The 21,569-nt window shown below is 33.4% G+C and overlaps 1 protein-coding gene across 1 annotated transcript in view; it reads left to right on the top strand.

The window, feature by feature from the left end:
• LOC149791397 (serine hydroxymethyltransferase, mitochondrial-like) overlaps positions 1-11,517 on the top strand; it is a 40,027-nt gene extending 28,510 nt beyond the window's left edge. Inside the window, exon 9 of the mRNA XM_089971348.1 lies at positions 1,887-11,517. Within this exon, the coding sequence (XP_089827474.1) occupies positions 1,887-2,014 (128 nt within the window). The 3' untranslated portion in view covers positions 2,015-11,517. The remainder of the gene's footprint in view (positions 1-1,886) is intronic.
• The last annotated feature ends 10,052 nt before the right edge of the window (positions 11,518-21,569 follow it).

Genomic DNA, 21,569 nt, shown 5'->3' with positions numbered 1-21,569 from the left:
ATATACATGATAGTGAAATTGTTAAAGCTATGTTAAAAATGCAAATCACAAAACACACAATGTATTGATGATGTCATAATGTAATGATGATGTCATAATGTATTGATGATGTCATAATGTAATGATGAGATTTTGAGCTGCACATTGAGCATTGGTTTTACTAAATAAAGTAGACGTCTCTAAATTTTGTTCAAAGCAGTAGTCATGTAGATTTGCAGACACCTGCAAAATTCAAGATTACCCAATAACCTGTCCAAATTAAGTGAGGCAACTTAATTTTCAAGCACTTTGTTCACTTTAATAGTCACACATTTATACATTATATTTATTGCCATGGAAAAAAATTCTGAAAGTCTGAATATGCTTATTGAATTTAGTAAATTCCATTGCCCTTTAAAACTGAATTGATAAAATGCCATGGTACTTTAAAACTGAGCTGAGAAAATTCCATAGCTCTACAATACTGAATTGATATTATTCCATGGCCCCTTAATACTGAGTTGATAAGATTCCATGATCCCTTAATACTGAGTTGAGAAAATTCCATGGCCCTTTAAAACTGAATTGTGAAAATTCCATGGCCCTTTAAAACTGAATTGAGAAAAATCCATGGCCAATAATACTGAGTTGTGAAAATTCCATGGCCATTTAAAACTCTCATAAGAAAATTCCATGGCCTTATAATACTGAGTTGAGAAAATTCCATGGCCCCTTAATACTGAATTGAGAATATTCTGTGGCCCTATATTGCTGAATTGAGATAATTTCGTGGCCCTTTAAAAGGGAATTGAGAAAATTCCATGGCCCTATAATACTGAGCTGAGAAAATTACATGGCCCCTTAATACTGAATTGAGAAAATTCCATGGCCCTGTAATGCTGAATTGAGGAAATTCCATGGCCCTTTAAAATGGAATTGAGAAAATTCCATGGCCCTATAATACTGAATTGAGAAAATTCCATGGCCCTATAATACTGAATTGAGAAAGTTCCATGGCCACTTAATACTGAGTTGAGAAAATTCCATGATCCCTTAATACTGAGTTGAGATAATTCCATGGCCTTTTAAAACTAAATTGATTAAATTCCATGGCCTTATAATACTGAGTTGAGAAAATTCCTTGGCCACTTAATATTGTATTGAGATAATTCCATGGCCCCTTAATACTGAATTGATAAAATGCCATGGTACTTTAAAACTGAGCTGAGAAAATTCCATAGCTCTACAATACTGAATTGAGATTATTCCATGGCCCCTTAATACTGAGTTGATAAAATTCCATGATCCCTTAATACTGAGTTGAGAAAATTATGTGCCCCTTAATACCTTATTGAGATAATTCCATGGCCATATAATAATAATGAGTTGAAAAAATTCCATGGATCTTTAATACTGAATTGAGAAAATTCCATGGCCCCTGAATACTGAATTGAGAACGTTCCAGTGCCCTTTAAATTTGAATTGAGAAAATTCCATGGCCCCTTAATACTGAATTGGGAAAATTTCATGGCCCTTTAAAATGGAATTGAGAAAATTCCATTGTCCCTTAATATTGAATTGGGAAATTTCTGTGGCCCCTTAATATTGAATTGGGAAACTTCCATGGCACTTTTTGCCAGTAGCTTCTCGAGGGTCGGTGGTTCTTTCTGGGGATTTCCCGGGTTCTTCCTCCACCATTAATACTGGCCGCCATGTATAGCCTATTGTGTGCTGAAAAATGGCGTTAAACCCTACAACAACAACAACCATGGCACTTTTAATATCATGATTAACAATAGTTTAGACATAGTAAAATACATAGTTTAAAACCTTTACCCCTGCCCCTCCCTATTGTGTTTTATTCTGAGAATGCCTGAAATACCTCTTGGAATTTTGTTTGTTTTCAGAAACACTAAAAGACTTCAAGGCATATCTACTGAAAGATTCGCCTGAACTGGAAAAGATCAAGAGTCTGAAGAAAGAAGTGAACAAATTCACATCCAAGTTTCCAATGCCAGGGCTTGAGGGGCGATAATGGTGTGAGACATTGAGATTTAGTCTTGGCTCAGTAGGATAAAAGTCAACTTTATTGTGCACACAACTCAAGTATTGTTTCCATGATAACAATCATAAATATTGAAGTAAAAAGAAAATAATAAAAAGGCAATATTTAATGCTAATATACATGAGAGTTTATATATATGTACAGCTACACTTTAACTGATCCCTACACAGATGTCACATATGGTGCACAAAATTTAAACAGGAATGCACTCCGATTTATATAGATAGATAATAGCCGTGAAATGGGGATCTAAGAGAAATATTTTGAATGCGTAAGAGATTATGGTTTAGCTTAGGTGCTGGCTTTGAACATTGTTAGGGTTATTGCTAATACTGGAATTTGCACAAAAATATGCATATTTTTCTATGTGATCACATCAAAAAGTATTCAGTCATTACCAGATTTACAACTTGTCCATTTATTCTACGAGTCACTTGATTTTGTTCTTGAGGAATAGTGACTAATTTCTGCATTTAATTTCATATATATATATGTCTCGAAGGCTATGCAAGTGTAGATAAATTATGAAATCTGTATCATGCACCTGCCAGAAAATGAAACATTGAGACAAATTTTTAGCTAGTAGATACAAAGCAACCTATTTTCAATATATACATATGTTGGTGCTAGTGTTGGTCAGAATCATCGAATTTGGTCAATTGTTTTAGCTGGCAATTAATTTCAGCTTAAACAAAAAAGGTTCAAAGTTTGTCCAATTATCTGCCATATTGAATTGTAAAGCCATCACTGGCTGCTAGATTAAAATATTTTCAAGGTTGGATGAATGACAAGGAGGACTCGGTGGATTAATGACAGGAAGGAATTAATGACAAGAGGGACTCGATGGATTAATGACGACTCAATGGATTAATGACAAGAGGGACTCTGGATTAATGACAGGAGGGTCTCAGAGGATTAATGACATGGTCTAAGTGGATTAAGAAGAACTCAGTGGATTAATGACAAGAGGCTAAATTTTTGAAGGAAGAAATGCATAGAACAGTGTAGCATAATATGAATTATTAGTTTAAGTTGAAAATAGCTAAGGAAAGTTTACATTGTTTAATTAAAACACTTGTAAATGATGTGTGAATAGTAAAGTTACATAAAAGCGTGATCCAGAATGCCATAGATTTATTGCTGCCCTTTCATGATAATCCAGATAAACCAAAATGTCCTCGAGTTTCATGGGACCTAATTTCACTAGAGTTTCTAATGCCATCATAGATATTCCCACAATAAGACCATGATACTAAGGTGAGAAACTAAAACAGAACCCAGTTGTTCACTTTATGATTATAATACAAGATATCATAATGCAATTAAGAAATGTGACAAATATGTCTGGCTTATTCATTTTATAAATTCATAATGTAGTTAGTTTAATGGTCACAGTGAAACTTTTGTTGTGATTTGAAATGTGAGAAATGGTGTAGAATCGGGATAAAAAACAACACAAACACTGAAAATTCTGTGCAACCAGTTTAGCATTTATGCTTCTAAAGGCACAAAATGTTTTGAAAGAAACAGATGACATCGTTTATTTTAAAATAACAATTACATCATTACATGAAGTCATAAATGATATGCATTGTCATAACATATATATATATGTATATGTATGTGTATGTATGTATGACAGGATCTGAAAGATACACGAGTCTCTAATGAAACCTGAATCAGTAAAATAATAAAATAAAATAGAAACAGTCATACATATAATTATATTGTTATAAAGGATATACAATATATCAATTTAAAAAAAATAATACAATTTTATATAGTGCATTGACATTAAGGCCATTATGATACACAGTGTCTAACATATGAATCCAATAAGTTTCTTTTATGAGTCTATTCATGTCACCAGAAATGTAAGAATAAAATGCTGTGTCATTATACAATTAAAACATGTTTTTAAAATTACTATGCTTCATTTTATACTTCAGAAACAATTTCTTACATATGGCTTTGGGCAAGTGTATATAGATAATAAACGTTTCAGTGTTAGCTCTTGGTGCAGAAATTGTTTGTGAATCTTTCCTCAAATTCAGGTCTTAGTTAATATATATATTGCAGAGTATATTTTATTGGACTGAATAAGAATGTTCGTTCACCATTTACTTTTTATACCATAATTTGTGCTTAGACCACTTTGGCATCTGTGTGCATTTCTATATATTTGTCCATCCATACATACCTGATATTAAGGTCTTTGTCAAGAAAAATTGACTTTTTAGCTAGCGAAAGGCAGGGTTGATGAAAAGAAATCGATTTAGGATTGGCACGCCAAAATGTTCCAGGTCGGAAGATTTGCACTCTTACTTTCGAAATTCTAGAGTCAGTGCCATGATTTAATTGATAGCTTTGTTCATCACTTATCGTCAAAAAGACGATTTTGAATAAGCTCTGAGGTTGAGGAACTTTGAGAATAAAAGATATTTTTATTCTTTCCTAGTGCTTTGACCAAACGCCACTATTTTGCAGATCTTTTAAAAGCAAATGGAAAGGGAAACACAGAGTTATTTGAAATAATAAGGGTCGTTTCAGAAACATGGTGATGGGGGAGTTGGAAGGTACATTTTCAGTTACCCTGCTAACATCAAATTTTAATTAGACCAGCCAATACTGCAGACTTTAATTAGGATGAAACCGACACCTTTGAATATAATTTATGAAATAAGTGCTTAGTCCCTCACCCACCCACCATTTTTTTGTGGGGGTTGGGGGGATGATCAGGCCAAAGGGAATTCATAACTGAATTTATGAAAAATTTCATTTACACATTTTTTATTCTGATTTTGTATTGCAGATGCAATATTAATTTTCTTTAAAAAATGGTTGAACTGGAATTTTCCATTGACCATTATGATTTAAAGTGCAGTATATTTAGTTGATTGAATTCTTTTACTGTGTAACACATTTTGCTGTGGCCATGGTACAATGTACTTACTAATGTGTGAAGTTAGTTCTTTTTTAATATCTTGATATTAATCAGAAAATATGTTCTGTCGCCATATGCGGTTTAAAAAAGAGGTCATTTTCTATATTTTATCCATTATTATCAAATATTTTAAGGGTATAGTAGTTCCTCTCAGTAAAGCCCCTTAGTATACTGGTGCCCCATTTATAGTGTGGGCATGGTCATGCATCCCATAAAATTGATCCTCCCATTAAATCCCCTCATTATACTGCTGCCCCATTTATAATGTTGGCATGGTCATGGATCCCATAAAATTAATCCTCCCATTAAATCCCCTCATTATACTGCTGCCCCATCTATAACATGAGCATGGTCATTGATCCCATTAAATTGGTCCTACTCTATGAAGTCCCTTAGTATACTGCTATACCCTTTATAATGCAAGTATTGTCATGGATCCAATTACATTGGTTCCTCCCTGTAAAACCCCTCATTATACTTCTGTCTTTTTTATAATGTGGGCATATTCATGGATCTTATTACATAGGTCTCTCACTATAAAACCCCACATTATATTGTGACCCTTTTTTATAATGGGTATAATCGTGTATTTCATTAAATTGATCAAATTTTGTTTTATCGTTGCTGCTAGAATTATTTCACTCAGTTTTAGTTGATTGCTAATGAGAACCAATTATTTTGTGATGTCACATTAAATACCTTTTATGCTTTTATGCACTATTATGACACATCATTTTTGGGACATACCTCTGTATAAGGCTTTCTTATTAAATACACTAGTCACTTTAATGAAACAAATGAACAGTCATGTTTTATACTGTGGGGATCACTGTATTATACTCTTAGAACTTTTTGACTATATTTGACAGCAGATGATTTTTATTACTGCTGCGAAGATGATGATGATGATGATTATTATTATTATTATGCAAGTTTTTCAAAAGGGTGTTAATTTATGAATCTTGAATAGAAATAAATGTAAATGCAGGATGTATGTACATATTTACAGTTTGAAAAAAAGTATGTGTTAAATACCAGTTGAATTATTTATCATACTAATATTTTAAATGAGCATTGAATATTCATTTCCTGCTAGACACATGCAGTATGATCCTAACCATACATTGGAATTGAAATATTTTCCACTCTTTCAACTTTAATGCACTCTTTTTGTTTATTAAGCAAATTATTGTCATTTTTAACTCGAAGGTATTATGTTAATACATGGTAAAGGTGTAAGGTATTATGTTAATACATAGCAAAGGCATACAGAAGCTGTCACACAGTAAATGGACACTAATTTACTTTGTCATCTAGATGTTATGAAAAAGTCGTCAGAAAGACAATTTACTGATTTTCACTGGACTGTGGTAAATGTTTCATTGTTTTTTGAAGTTTTTCATTCTGATTGATTTTGGCATGTGTCAGATCATGTGAAATGAAGAGTCAAATTATATGGCGTATATGTTGTTTGAAAGACATAATCCATTGTAATGCATTTGTGAGAAATAAAAGACAACAAGTGTTGTATTTAGCTACCATAATATTAAGCCGTATTTAGCAGGAAATTACCCATATTTTAACTTTATTAATATTATAAATTTAAGAGCCTGTAATTGCCAAAGTTGGTAGAAAATGCAAACATCAGCATAACTGAGCACTGCCAATAATATATTGACATTTGTTATATGACTATTGTGTTATTTTGGTTCATTTGGTCATATGTAATAATTTTTTCTTTATATAACATATATAATAAGACTCCATGGAATCACATTTGACATCCTGTATTCAATAATAAGACTCCATGGAATCACATTTGACATCCTGTATTCAATAATAAGACTCCATGGAATCACATTTAACATCCTGTATTCAATAATAATAAGACTCCATGGAATCACATTTGACATCATGTATTCAATAATAATAAGACTCCATGGAATCACATTTGACATCCTGTATTCAATAATAAGACTCCATGGAATCACATTTAACATCCTGTATTCAATAATAATAAGACTCCATGGAATCACATTTGACATCCTGTATTCAATAATAAGACTCCATGGAATCACATTTGACATCCTGTATTCAATAATAAGACTCCATGGAATCACATTTGACATCCTGTATTCATGTATGGTAAAGATGATGCAGTGGAGGATTATAGTGTATTTCATAGCTGTGGTAATACATGTGGTTCATACATGTTTGAAAATCACGAATTGTTTCCTTGCAAAGTTGTTGAATTTGTTGAAAAACTTACATTTATCTGAGAATACAAAACATAAAAATTTTAAACATACCACTTTTTAAATTCAGAATTTGTTATATTTATCTAGTCTATTTTAAAATAATAAATGAATGAAAAGGAATAACATTGGGTGGGTCAAATTACCAGATGGAGTAATGTATCTTTTCTGTAATCATGCAGTAATCATATTTGGAAATAGATGATTAGTTCAGTTTACATAAGAAAAAATACTCCTGGAAAACTTTTTGGAATTCCTTGAAAACATCTTGCAAAAAAATCTCCAGGGTTATATGAACCATGCTACATTATTCTGCAATTTTGTCAAAAAAGTTTTTTTTTATATGATTAAATATAATCTTAAATTTTGCTTATTTCCAATGAAATTTGTAAAACAAGTTTAAAAATTCAATCTTTTAATTCCCGGTTTCACCAAAGCTTACAAAAGATAGAAATTATTTGCCTTTTTTGATAAATTTCATTGGAAATGAGCACTTGTGTACACACTTATATTGAGATCTGTGAACTCTGCCTTGCTAGCACCAGAAATAAGGTCTGTCAGTGTGTCAGTTTGAGAAAACTAAACATTTAGCACCACAGACATAAGGCACTGTATAGAATTTACTTGAAATATGAGCATGAAATGTATATTTTAGATTTCTGTGTTGAAAGATATACTTTTATTATGGATATTATTCAATTATTGACCTTTGTTAAGGTGAATATGAAGTTTAATGAGCCATTAATTCAATCATATTGACTTTTATTAAGGTGAATATACAGTTTAATGAGCCATTAATTTAATCATATTGACCTTTATTAAGGTGAATATACAGTTTAATGAGCCATTAATTCAATCATATTGACTTTTATTAAGGTGAATATACAGTTTAATGAGCCATTAATTCAATCATATTGACTTTTATTAAGGTGAATCTACAGTTTAATGTGCCATTAATTTAATCATATTGACCTTTATTAAGGTGAATATAAAGTTTAATGAGCCATTAATTTAATCATATTGACCTTTGTTAAGGTGAATATAAAGTTTAATGAGCCATTAATTTAATCATATTGACCTTTGTTAAGGTGAATATAAAGTTTAATGAGCCATTAATTTAATCATATTGACCTTTGTTAAGGTGAATATAAAGTTTAATGAGCCATTAATTTAATCATATTGACCTTTATTAAGGTGAATATAAAGTTTAATGAGCCATTAATTTAATCATATTGACCTTTGTTAAGGTGAATATAAAGTTTAATGAGCCATTAATTTGATCATATTGACCTTTGTTAAGATTAGTATTAAGTTTTATGAACCAGTATATCTGATATTAACTGACATGAAGTGGTGATCAGTGTACAAGTTTTGTCTGGTTTATAAAGCTTTTTATTCACCTCAGAAATGTGTATAATTGTTTTATTATATGGTTTAATGGAAAATTTTGATTCATCTTCTTTCATGGTAGTGAAAATTCCATAGAACTGCAAGATGCCATAAAAATATCTCATTAACGCAATCACATAATGTTATGTCAGCCAATGAAAAAGCATTTCTAACGTAAATCATTGAATAATAAAATTATGCACATCATGTGTTCCAGTTTGCAACATAATAACACTCTAAACTTAATACTCAACAATAATTCTGATGTCTGATTGGTTACTGTCAAGCCATGCACCAACCAATCAGATGTCAGAAGTTTGAGTTGAGTCTGAGTCAGGGGTAAAAATATTTACAATGCATAATCTTAGGGGAAAATAAAAGAGATTGCAAGGATATAAAAATACTTTAAGAAACAGCTGTTTAGTGTATTTTATACTAACATTTTATAGTAATTAGAATCACTTTATAGAAGTGTGTTAGTCAGCAAAATGTTTTGTAGCATATTGAAATAGACTGATAGTTCTCATAGGACCTTAATTAATGTTGCATACAGACAAAGAAGTAGACAATGAAAATAAGCTACATTGTGCTTTTCTTTTGTGACACAATTAGGCATATGTGCAGTCCAGAGTTCAACACCATAAGTATGGGAATTATGCCTTGCTTTGTGACTTTTTTTAGCTTTATATTTAATTTTATTGGTATTTAAATACTCTCTTCTTATTGCAAATAGTCATGTGTACTAAACATCAGTATGAAATAGTACTGTTTAGAGAAATAAAAAAGAAAACTTTATCTTATTAACATAGATACATAATTTCAGGTCAAAACTTTATCTTTGAAATTTTTTAAAACGAATTTAATAAGAATGCAATAAAATGTGAAGGACATGACCTGTGGTATTGTTTGTTTCAATTTTTGATAACTGTCTATAAAATAAATAGCTTACATTATCTTTTGAAAACAGGCATTTGCAATAAATCTTACCTGTGAAAGATGCCTGAAAACAGGCATTTGCAGTAAATCTGAATGTGAATGTTTCATGAGGCATTGGAAATTTGTGTCCTATATGGAGAGGTTCTTTATGTAAAGGTTTAATGAGAATGCAAAATTAAGAAAAGGTGTTTGTAATTGTCCTCGATTAGCCTGTGTCATTTTTTAACTGGTGCCCTTTTTTTGGTCAAATTTTGTCTTATATATAGACTGTCCACAAAACGTTGTCAAGGTTTTGTACCCATATCTAGATGCAGGTTCTCTGTTGTTTTTGTTAATCTGTATTTCAATACACCTGTCCATGGTTGTGTTGAGCCTGGCCTGACGGTAGCTTTCCATAGGGATCACATTGACGTCCATCACCAAACATCTTAGATTAGGGTCAGTGTTAAAATTGTGTACGTTAGCTACACAGCGATCACTTTCGTGCATGTCTGTATGTTCATGCACACTCTAGAAAAAGGTAAATACTGAAGTTTTTTTATATTAGTTCAGTGTTAAAGATTTTTAATTTCTAGGTATAAAAAAACAACATAGGGGCAGGCTGTACAGTGGGGGTTTCTCATTGTGTAAATGTTAAGCCCATCAACCCCTTTGGGTAAATGTACACACATTATGGGATGTTTTTCCAAGAGGAGATACTGCTGTACCTTTCAAGACTTGCTACTTTGTCTTAGGCTAAAAAAGCCTCGTCTGACAAGCTAATCAGATTTGCAGGGCAATTTGAATTCTATTTTAATAGCCCAATTTTTATATAAGAAAATGAAGGGGAAAAATTATTATATGGAAGAAGTAATAGCAATTTATACTTTACCAAAACTATGAAGAAAAAAATAAGGATTTTATTGTATATTTTATGGTAATTTTCCATAATAGACAATTGGAGATTTTGGGGAGATTTGTTTTGTATTTCTTTTGGTGATCTTTGGCTGGGTAAGGTCAGTTTTATTATATTACTGCATATATATATATATATATAATTTTATTTCTTTCTTTTTTTCAAGGCCCTCCATAGAAAATGCTACTCTGTTGTATTTCTTAAATATATTGATTGCATTTACATTTTTTTTTTAAAACTGTCTTTATTTCAGTTCAATATTTAATCATTGCTTAGAAAACTTGTCTGGCATCATTTTTATAGACACCTCTCCCTTGATAAGTCACTCTTAGCAAGGTCCAAAAACAGACTGCACTATAAGTGAGGGTGCAATAAAATGTGTTCTGGACGTTGAGAAAAACCATGGTGTGGGTGTAATAGTGCAGTTTAATGGCTGAATAATCATTTTATAATCACATTGATTTCTGGGTAATAATCGCTGTATTCAGTGATAAAAAAAAGTGATATATCAAGGTTTCATTAACCAATTTCGCCTGCGATAACTTTCATGTTCAACAAATAGAGGCCAAATTTTGGGGTATTTTCTGTAGTAAAAGAAAAAGGATCCATGTCAGACCCTGTATTTTAAGTGGGCTAACAAGTTATTTGGACAAGTTATTAAGGGAGTGGTGTATATCTTATATTTATGATATTTTTCATTTATGTATTGAATCAGTACTTATGAAAAATTATTATTTATGAAACTGATCTGGCATCATGTTTATAACCAGTCTCCCATTATGCTCTCTATATAAAAGAGAAATTTACAATGACGTTTTAGTTTCGTTTGCTGTGTGAGCCTTGTTTTAATTTACAAAAAAAATGCTTTTAACTGTTTGTGCCATTTTATCATGATTTTTTACTGAAAACTAATGAAAATATTGAAGCTGGTTGAAATGCATTTTGGTACTGAAATTTGTAATATGCACTTTGTGATGAAAACCTTATATGAAAATGCAATTATTTTAGTATAACAATTTGTGATGTGCACTTTGCAATAAAACCCTTATACAAACATGCATTTATTTTTGTATAGAAGTTTGTGCATTTTGTGACAAAACCCTTGGTTTAAGTGAATTATGTTGTTGTTGTTGTTGTTGTAGGGTTTAACGCCATTTTTCAGCACACGATAGGCTATACATGGCAGCCAGTATTAATGGTGGAGGAAGAACCCAGGAAAACCCTGGAGAGAACCACCGACCCATGAGAAGCTACTGGCAAGCTTTCTCACATACCCACATTGGCTGAATCCGAGACTCGAACCCATGCAGACAGAGGTGAGATGGCTGTGATCCTTAATGGACAGCGCTTTAGACCACTCGGCCACTTGGGGCCCCAAGTGAATTATGTAAACTAATGTTCCTAAATGTGAAGAAAAAACCAGCTTAAGTAGTTGCAGTTTTTAGATCACCTGGCTGAGTGAGCTTATTTTAAAATCCATGACCATTGATAATTGCTTTTTTAAGCTTCAAGAACCACTGGACCAGTTTTAACCAAATTGGACAGCACCCTAATGTGAAGGTCATCCAAATTTATACAAATGATGCTGTTCAGCTGTGAAATATGACCACTAGTACCTGAAATAATAAAAACCCTTTAAATGGCTTCTTTTCCAAAATATATGAACAGAATTATGAACAAATTAAAGAAAAATGCTTTCTGGCAGGAAGATCGTACAAATGATGCCAGTTCTCCCTCAAGTATGGCCACTGTTACTAAAAATAGTAAAGCCACAGTTAACTGAAAATAAAGACTGCTCTGGTGGCCTAAGTGGTTGGAACATCCGCCTCAGATGCATGAGGTCACAGGTTTGAACCCTGGCCGAGTCATATCAAAGACTTACAAATATGGTACTTGCAGCTGCCTCTCTTGTGCTCAGAACTAAGAGGTTAGTGTCAGGATAATATGTCTGGGTGGATGTGATTCCATATGTCTGCAGCATGATACCCCCAGTGCTATACATCACTATGGAATGACACACTGCAGACATGGTAGCAATATGGCTAAAGTTATTAAAGTTACATTAACAATCCAAACACACACACTAAAAATAGACAAAATTTGCAACAAGTATGCTTATCTGGTTGCTTATCTGCTTACCAGGTATGGCCACCATTACTCAAAACAGAAAACCTTTAAATTGACTTCTTAAAAACTGCTCAACAGAATTTGACCAAATTTGACAAAGCATCCTGGTATAGAGGCCTTTCAAATACATACAACTAGTGCTGATCTACCGTTAAATACTGCCATCTAAATAGTGAAATAATCTTAACCTGACTTCTCTGAAACCTTAAACAGATTGTAATCATATTTGACAGAAGGCATCCTGGCATGAATACCTTTCAAATTTGTAAAAAAATGATGCTGATCCGTCATCAAACCATTTATAAAAAGAGGTAAAAGAAACCTTCAGATATGATTAATTTTCCAAAACTGAATAGAATTTGACCAAATGGTCAGATAGCATGATGACCATTAACATTTGTACTGGCATACATCTGTAATAACTGGAATCATAACACCTAGTGAGGGGACACATCTTGATGGGGGTCATCGGTGGTCAAGTGGTCTAAATCGCTCGCTTGCACAGATCACTGCCATATCACTTGTCTGTGTGGGTTTGAGACTCGGGCATAGCTAAGGTGGGTATGAGAGAAAACTTGCTAGTAGCTTCCTGTGAATCAGTGGTTTTTCATGGAGTTTTTCCAGGTTCGTCCTCCACCAGATATTATGGCCACCATGTATAACCTATTATGTGCTGAAAAATGGCATTAAGCCATCAACAACAACAAAAACAACAACAGTTTGATGAGTCATCAGAAATGATGGTCATTGTGACCCAATATCTTATCCTTTAATGACTTTTCAAGCTCAGTTCATGCTATGATCATCAAATTAAACAACAGTACACATTTCAGTACTGACAACAAAAAAGAATGCTAGTGTGACCTGCATTTCATATTTTACCTGGTTTAGGTTAAGTTTTTGAGTATAATTCAAATAAGTTTTATAAGCCTACCATAAGGTAGAACATATGTTCTTCTTTCTATCTAACTATCTCTCTGTCCATCCACCCGTTGCCAATTTCATTTCCACAAAATAACTCTTCTTCATGATCTTTGGTTACCATACTTTGTTTCTGAATGAACACAAGGTTGCATGGATAGATCATACACAAATGAACTTATTCCTTTGTCTTCTTTGACTTACAGTGAACTTTTCAGTTCCTTCCGTTTACTCAGCACCCCCATCTTCACCGATTTTCTGATGAATTTGCTAATAATGGGTCTCTAAATCCGTATCAATCCTATCAGCTCTGTGGATGATCTTCACTCGTGACTTACCTCCAGCTTGTTTCTGAATAACATGAAAACTTTCCACATTCTTTTATCATTTCATCTTTGTTGTTGCTGTTGTAGGGTTTAACGCCATTTTTCAGCACAAGGTAGGCTAATCATGGCGGCCAGTATAGCTGGTGGAGGAAGAACCTGGAAAAAAACTACCAACGACACATGAAAAGCTACTGGCAAGCTTTCTCACATACCCATGTTAGCTGAGGCTGAGACTCAAACCCACACAGACAGCAGTGAGATGGCAGTGATAGGGAACGGTGAGTGCTCTAGATCACTTGGCTACTCGGTGCACCCATTTCATCTTTAATTCTTGCGATGTATTTTTCTGATCAGTGGTAGAAAGGCCAGAGTGTGTACTGAGTGGGGCGATAGCCTTATGGAGAGACTAGGTCTATACTAAGGCCCGAGTGTGTGCTGAGTGGGGCAATAGCTGTATGCAGAGACTGTGCCTATACTAAGGCTGGAGTGTGTACTGAGTGGGGTGATAGCCTTATGGAGAGACTATGCCTATACCAAGGCCCGAGTGTGTACTGAGTGGGGGAGAGACTATGCCTATACTAAGGCCCAAGTGTTTTCTGAGTGGGGTGATAGCCGTATGCAGAGACTATGCCTATACTAAGGCTCGAGTGTGTGCTGAGTGGGGCGATAGCCTTATGGAGAGACTATGCCTATACTAAGGCCCGAGTGTGTGCTGAGTGGGGTGATAGCCGTATGCAGAGACTATGCTTATACTAAGGCCAGAGTGTGTGCTGAGTGGTGCGATAGCCGTATGCAGAGACTATGCCTATACTAAGGCCCGAGTGTGTGCTGAGTGGGGCGATAGCCTTATACAGAGATTATGTCTGTACTAAGGCCTGAGTGTGTGCTGAGTGGGGCAAAATTGCTTATGCAGAGACTATGCCTATACTAAGGTCCAAGTGTGTGATGAGTGGGGCGATAGCCTTATGCAGAGACGATGCCTATACTAAGGCCTGAGTGTTTGCTGAGTGGGGTGATAGCCGTATGCAGAGACTACTCCTATACTAAGGCCTGAGTGTGTGCTGAGTAGGGCGATAGCCTTATGCAGAAACAAAGCCTATATTGTACAATATTGGTCGCTACAGATTTTGTTGTTGTTGACAAGCTGCTATGATAGATAATTTTATAAAATCACTTGTTAAAAGTGAATATGTTTTTAAAATATACTTATAATAGATAGTTTATGTCACAGGATTCATTAATAAAATATTATGAAGTTAATCTTTGCTCAGAAAGTGATTTGTATGTACATTTCAGTACTTGTCTAGAGGCAATGTGCATCATTCCACTAGGTACTGGTTTTAATCAGATTGTTTAAAAGTGATCAAGTAAAAGAAAATATTCTATCTGTTTTAGATATAATTTTGACTGCTCTGGTGGCCTAGTGGTTAGAGTGTTTGCCTCTGATGAAGGAGGTCGTTGGTTAGAACCCCAGCCAAGTCATGTCAAACACTTATAAAAATGGTACTAACAGCTGTCTCACTAGGTGCTCAGCATTAAAAGGTTAGCATTAGGACTGTTTGTCCTTGTGTCAGGATAATGTGACTGTTTGGAACATGCTGCTACGTGTCTGCAGCATAATGCCCCAGTGCTAGACATCACTATTAACTGCCACTCTGCAGTCATCTTAGCAATATGACTTGAAAATTGTTAAAGATACGTTAAAAATCCAAATCACACACACACAGATGTAATAATATTGATACATTTTGTAAACAAATCATGAATTGCTCTTACCCTTCTCTAGCATAAATTTTGTTTCAGAGTCTCCATATAGAACTGTCTGATAACACAATATTATTGATGAATGGTGAAATTACCTCATAATTCTGTTCCTTGCAAGGCTAATATTATATTTTACAACCCACAAGTGACTATGTATAGAATTTTCACCAAGTCCATACCCATCCATAGAAGAGAGCTAGAGAGAGATGGCTATGTACTGTATCAACTCCATAAAGTCATGTCATCATGGCTATGTGCTGTATCACCTTCATAATGTCATGTCATCATGGCTATATACTGTAACAACTCCCATAATATCATGTCATCATGGCTATGTACTGTATCAACTCCATAAAGTCATGTCATCATGGCTATGTACTGTATCACCTTCATAATGTCATGTCATCATGGCTATGTACTGTATCAGCTCCATAAAGTCATGTCATCATGGTTATGTATTTTATCAACTCCATAAAGTCACATCATCATGGCTATGTACTGTATCAACTCCATAAAGTCATGTCATCATGGCTATGTACTGTATCAACTTCATAGTCATATCATCATGGCTATGTACTGTATCAACTCCATAAAGCCATGTCATCATGGCTATGTACTGTATCAATTCCATAAAGTCATGTCATAATGGCTATGTACTGTATCAACTCCATAAAGTCATTTCATCATGGTTATGTACTGTATCACCTTCATAATGTCATCATGGCTATGTAATGTATCAACTCCATCAAGCCATATCATCATGGCTATGTACTACATCAACTCCATAAAGACATGTCATCACGGCTATGTACTGCATCAACTCATAAAGACATGTCATCATGGCTATGTACTGCATGAACTCCATAAAGTCATGTCATCATGGCTATGTACTGCATCAACTCCATAAAGACATGTCATCATGGCTATGTACTGCATCAGCTCCATAAAGACATGTCATCATGGCTATGTACTGCATGAACTCCATAAAGTCATGTCATCATGGCTATGTAATGTATCAACTCCATAAAGCCATGTCATCATGGCTATGTACTGTATCAACTCCATAAAGCCATATCATCATGGCTATGTACTGTATCAACTCCATAAAGTCATGTCATCATGGCTATGCACTGCAACAATTTAATAAAGCCATGTCATCATGGCTATGTACTATATGAACTCCATAAAGACATGTCATCATGGCTATGTACTATATCAACTCCATAAATTCATATCATCATGGCTATGTACTGTATCAACTTTATAAAGTCATATCATCATGGCTATGCACTGCATCAACTCCATAAAGTCATGCCATCATGGCTATGTACTGCATCAACTCCATAAAGTCATGTCATCATGGCTATGTACTGCATCAACTCCATAAAGTCATGTCATCATGGCTATGTAATGTATCAACTCCATAAAGACATGTCATCATGGCTATGTACTGTATCAACTCCATAAAGTCATATCATCATGGTTATATACTGTATCAACTCCATAAAGTCATGTCATCATGGCTATGTACTGTATCAACTGCATACTGTCATATCATCATGGTTATATACTGTAGCAGCTTCATACAGTCATATTATAATGGTTATGTACTGCATGAACTTGATATAGTTAAATCATCATGACTATGTACTGTATAAACTTGGTAAAATCTTATCATCATGTCTATGTACTATATCAACACCATAAAGTCATGTCATATTGGTTATGTACTGTATCCACTGCATACTCTCATATCATGTTATGTGCTGCATTAACTTCATTGCCATATCATAATGGTCAAGTGCTTTCTCCGACTCATTAAGCAATATAATCATGACTATGGGCTGTATCTATATCATACAGCCATATCATGTTTATGTACTGTATACATTTTATAAAGTCATATCATAGTTAAGTACTTGTCAACTTTACACAGTTATATCATGGTTATGTACCATACAATTTATAAATCATATCATGGTTAAGTACTTATCAACTGTACACAGCCATATCATGGTTATGTACTATGTCAATTTGGAGTCATATCATCATTATTTACTGCATCAACTGTATACAGCTGTTACCATAGTTAAGTATTATATCAACTTTACAGTCATATCATGGCTATGTATTGTATCAAATTTATGCATTATCAACTTTACACAGTCATATCATGGTTATGTGTTGTATAAAATTTACACAGTATCACCTTTACGCAGTCATATCATGGTTACATAGTGAATCAACTTTTGACAGCCACATCATGATTATGTACAGTATCAACTTTACACAGTCTTATCATGGTTATGCATTGCATCAACTTTACAGTCATATCATGGTTATGTATTGTATCAACTTTACAGTCATATCATGGTTATGTACAGTATCAACTTTACACAGTCATATCATGGTTATGTACTGTATCAACCTTACACAGTCATATCATGGTTATGTATTGTATCAACTTTACAGAGTCATATCATGGTTATGTATTGTATCAACTTTACAGAGTCATATCATGGTTATGTACTGTATCAAATTTATACTGTATCAGCTTTACACAGTCATCATGGTTATGTACTGTATCAAATTTACACAGTACTAACTTTACAGTCATGTCATGGTTATGTATTGTATCAACTTTATACAGTCATATCATGGTTATGTACTGTATCAACTTTATACAGTCATATCATGGCTATGTACTATATCAACTTTACACAGATCATGGTTATGTGTTTATCAGATTTACACAGTACTAACTTTACAGTCAAATCATGGTTATGTATTGTATCAACTTTATAGTGATATCATGGCTATGTACTGTATCAACTTTTCTGTCATATCATGGCTATGTTCTGTATCAACTTTACAGTCATATCATGGTTATGTGTTGTATCAACTTTACAGTCATATCATGGTTATGTGTTGTATCAACTTTACAGTCATATCATGGTTATGTGTTGTATCAACTTTACAGTCATATCATGGTTATGTATTGTATCAAATTTACACAGTACTAACTTTACAAAGCCATATCGTGGTTATGTACTGTATCAACTTGATATGCCAGTGATGGGATATGTCAGAAGTCAAATGATAAATATGCCACAACAACAAAAAAGAGAAGAAATGTGAATACAGAATTTTTTTAATTGTAAGAAGGGGGCATTTTTCTGTAAGATAATTAGGTGTTTCTCTTATTGTAAAAGAATCTAATCAAGAAAAAGTATGCTATATAAGCAAACAAAAACATATTTGTTCAAATTAAATCAATATTTAGAGGGATTTTGATACAGACAGAAAGTTAACATGCATAGTTGACCTATCTGATAATGACAAATTTTCAACACGAGATTTTTAAAAGCCCTCAGAATTTATGGTATAGAGCGCTTTACGGATGGTAATATTACACTTGTAATACTGATTAACCAAGCTATTATCGGAATTTGCTTAGTTGGAAAAGATACATTAAAAAAATGTTGTCCACAGATGAATAGTGTTATGTATATCTTATTTATCACTCCTAGTATATAGTACAAGTCAAGCGGGTCATATAAGTGCATTTACTAATATAAATAGACAAAATAATTTTTAAAATTTAATTGTAATATAGTTATAACACATTTTATTCAATCATGATTTTTGAGAGATCTACACATTAACTGTCTTCTAAAAATTTCCAGACAAAAATTATCAATCACTATGGACTTTTACAACAGCAGTTCACCATAACACTGGGTCAAGAAAGTTGATATTGGATTGAACTATTACTAGTGCAGGGGAATCAGGGTTCGATCGCATAAACCATAATTTGCATGTGTCTTCATTCATCTCCTGTGTGGATGTTGAACTATGAATGGGATACAGGAGTAACATACAATAATTTTTATTCCTAGCTTGTACATATGCTATTTGTTCAAAATGACAATTTAGCATGATGTAAAATTTAAATAAATCTGAATTGACAGCAGTGTTTCTAGTCTTTTATGTGTATGAAAGAACATATTTGTATGGGGAAAAAAGGTATTATGTACAAATTGAAATAAAATACATGACATACAATACGTAATTTATATACAAAGTTACATAATTGCCTCCAATTTATTGGACTTGTGTTCCGTTTTTTTTTTATATATGAAATAAAGGGAATAAACACCATTTAAAGGTATGTGTAATCACATTCTCCAAAATGAAACCTACAGCTGCAAAAAGTGACTTAGAACATGTACATGAGCTATGTGAGTTTTACTATACAGGACTTGATCAAAGTTTTTAAACTTTTATTGTAGTGATTATCTTTAGTTAGATTTTGCTTACGTTACTTGGGTCTGTTTTTGGAATATTAAGAGTGTAACATTACATAGGATCTATAAATAGATACTTGCATGTTGATAATTACTAATAATAATCTTAATAATAACTTGTTGATGACTGGGTTAGTTTCTCATTAGCTGGTTGGGTTTGGACAGTTCTAAAAGATTTAAGTAATTTCCCATCTGATGGGCTAGGTCACATGATTATGTATTTGAAATATTTATTAAGTACAGTAAACTCGTCTCAAGAGACCACCCGTCTTGAGAGACCAGGCTCTCCATGTACAGATTTATTGATTATTTAGTGTTATGACCCATTATGAGAGACCACCTGTCATGAGAGACCATTAAGTTAGGAAGAAGGGGTGTTCTTTCAAGACAGGTTTCACTGTACGTTAATGACTGTAAATCGTTGGACACTAACTTTGGGACACCCTAAATTATTTTCAAAAGTAATATTTTTATGACCTATAAATGTTGGGGCACAAAATTAAAGCAATTTTTTCATGTACTATAAGTCTTGGGACACCATCAATATTTTTTGTCTACTAATCAATGTATTTTCCTGATCGTAACGACATTTAAAAAAGTGACCATGGTTGGTAAGGGACTATCATCATGAATTATTACATGGGAATGTTATACACTGATATAATTTATTTTAAAAGTCAATAAATATATCCAATTTTCATCTATTGCCTTCTTATTTCTACCCAATTCAAATGGGCATAATTTGATTGATGACAAGAGTTCAGCATTTGCAGGTTGCTGTAAGAATTGACAACAGTAACCTCTCCCTTTTGTTTTCAATTTCTTATTCTTTGTTTAATGAATTAGAAAATTCTATAAATGCACCAGTAATTACATTTTATTTTGCTTTGAAAATGTAAATAACAAACTTGTTAAAACTGTGCTCTCAGTATAATAAGAATGAACAACAACAGCATTTGGTTCATCACTCACATTTAGTTAGCGTGTTTAAATCACAGTGTCACCACTTGTAAATTGAAGATTCTATCTTGCACTAAATGAAATACATCCCTTTGATTTGAATTATTGCACAATTGTGCTAAACTTAAATAATACCTCCAAAACACAATAAAGAAATGTCAGAAATAATGCTTAAAAAATAATAGTGTTGTTGTGATTTGGATTTTTAACGTAGCTTTAACAATTTCTCAGTCATATCACTATGATGTCTGCAATGTGGCAGTTTATAGTGATGTCTAGTACTGGGGCATCATGCCGCAGACATGTAGCATGATGTCCCACCCAGTCACATTATCCTGACACTGGGCCGACCAGTCCTAACACTAACCTCTTAATGCTGAGTGCCAAGCGAGGGAGCTGTTAGTACCATTTTTGTAAGTCTTTGGTATGACTCAGCCGGGGATCGAACCCACGACCTCCCACATCCGAGGCAGACGCTCTAACCACTAGGCCACCGGAGCAGTAATTAATAGTGTATTATATAGATTCAGAACTGGGATAAAAAACAACACAAACACTGAAAATTCTGTGCAAATAGTTTTGCATTTATGCTTCTTCAGGCACGAAATATTTGAAAGAAATGGATGATGTCTTTTTAAATACAATAAAGAAATGTCAGAAATAATGCTTCAAAAATAATTAAGTGTATTAAATAAATTCAG

This window comes from Sinohyriopsis cumingii, chromosome 9, assembly GCF_028554795.1.
Source record: "Sinohyriopsis cumingii isolate HCF-2022 chromosome 9, ASM2855479v2, whole genome shotgun sequence".
In the NCBI taxonomy this organism is placed as follows: Eukaryota; Metazoa; Mollusca; class Bivalvia; order Unionida; family Unionidae; genus Sinohyriopsis; species Sinohyriopsis cumingii.
This window is presented reverse-complemented; position numbering and strand designations above follow the sequence as displayed.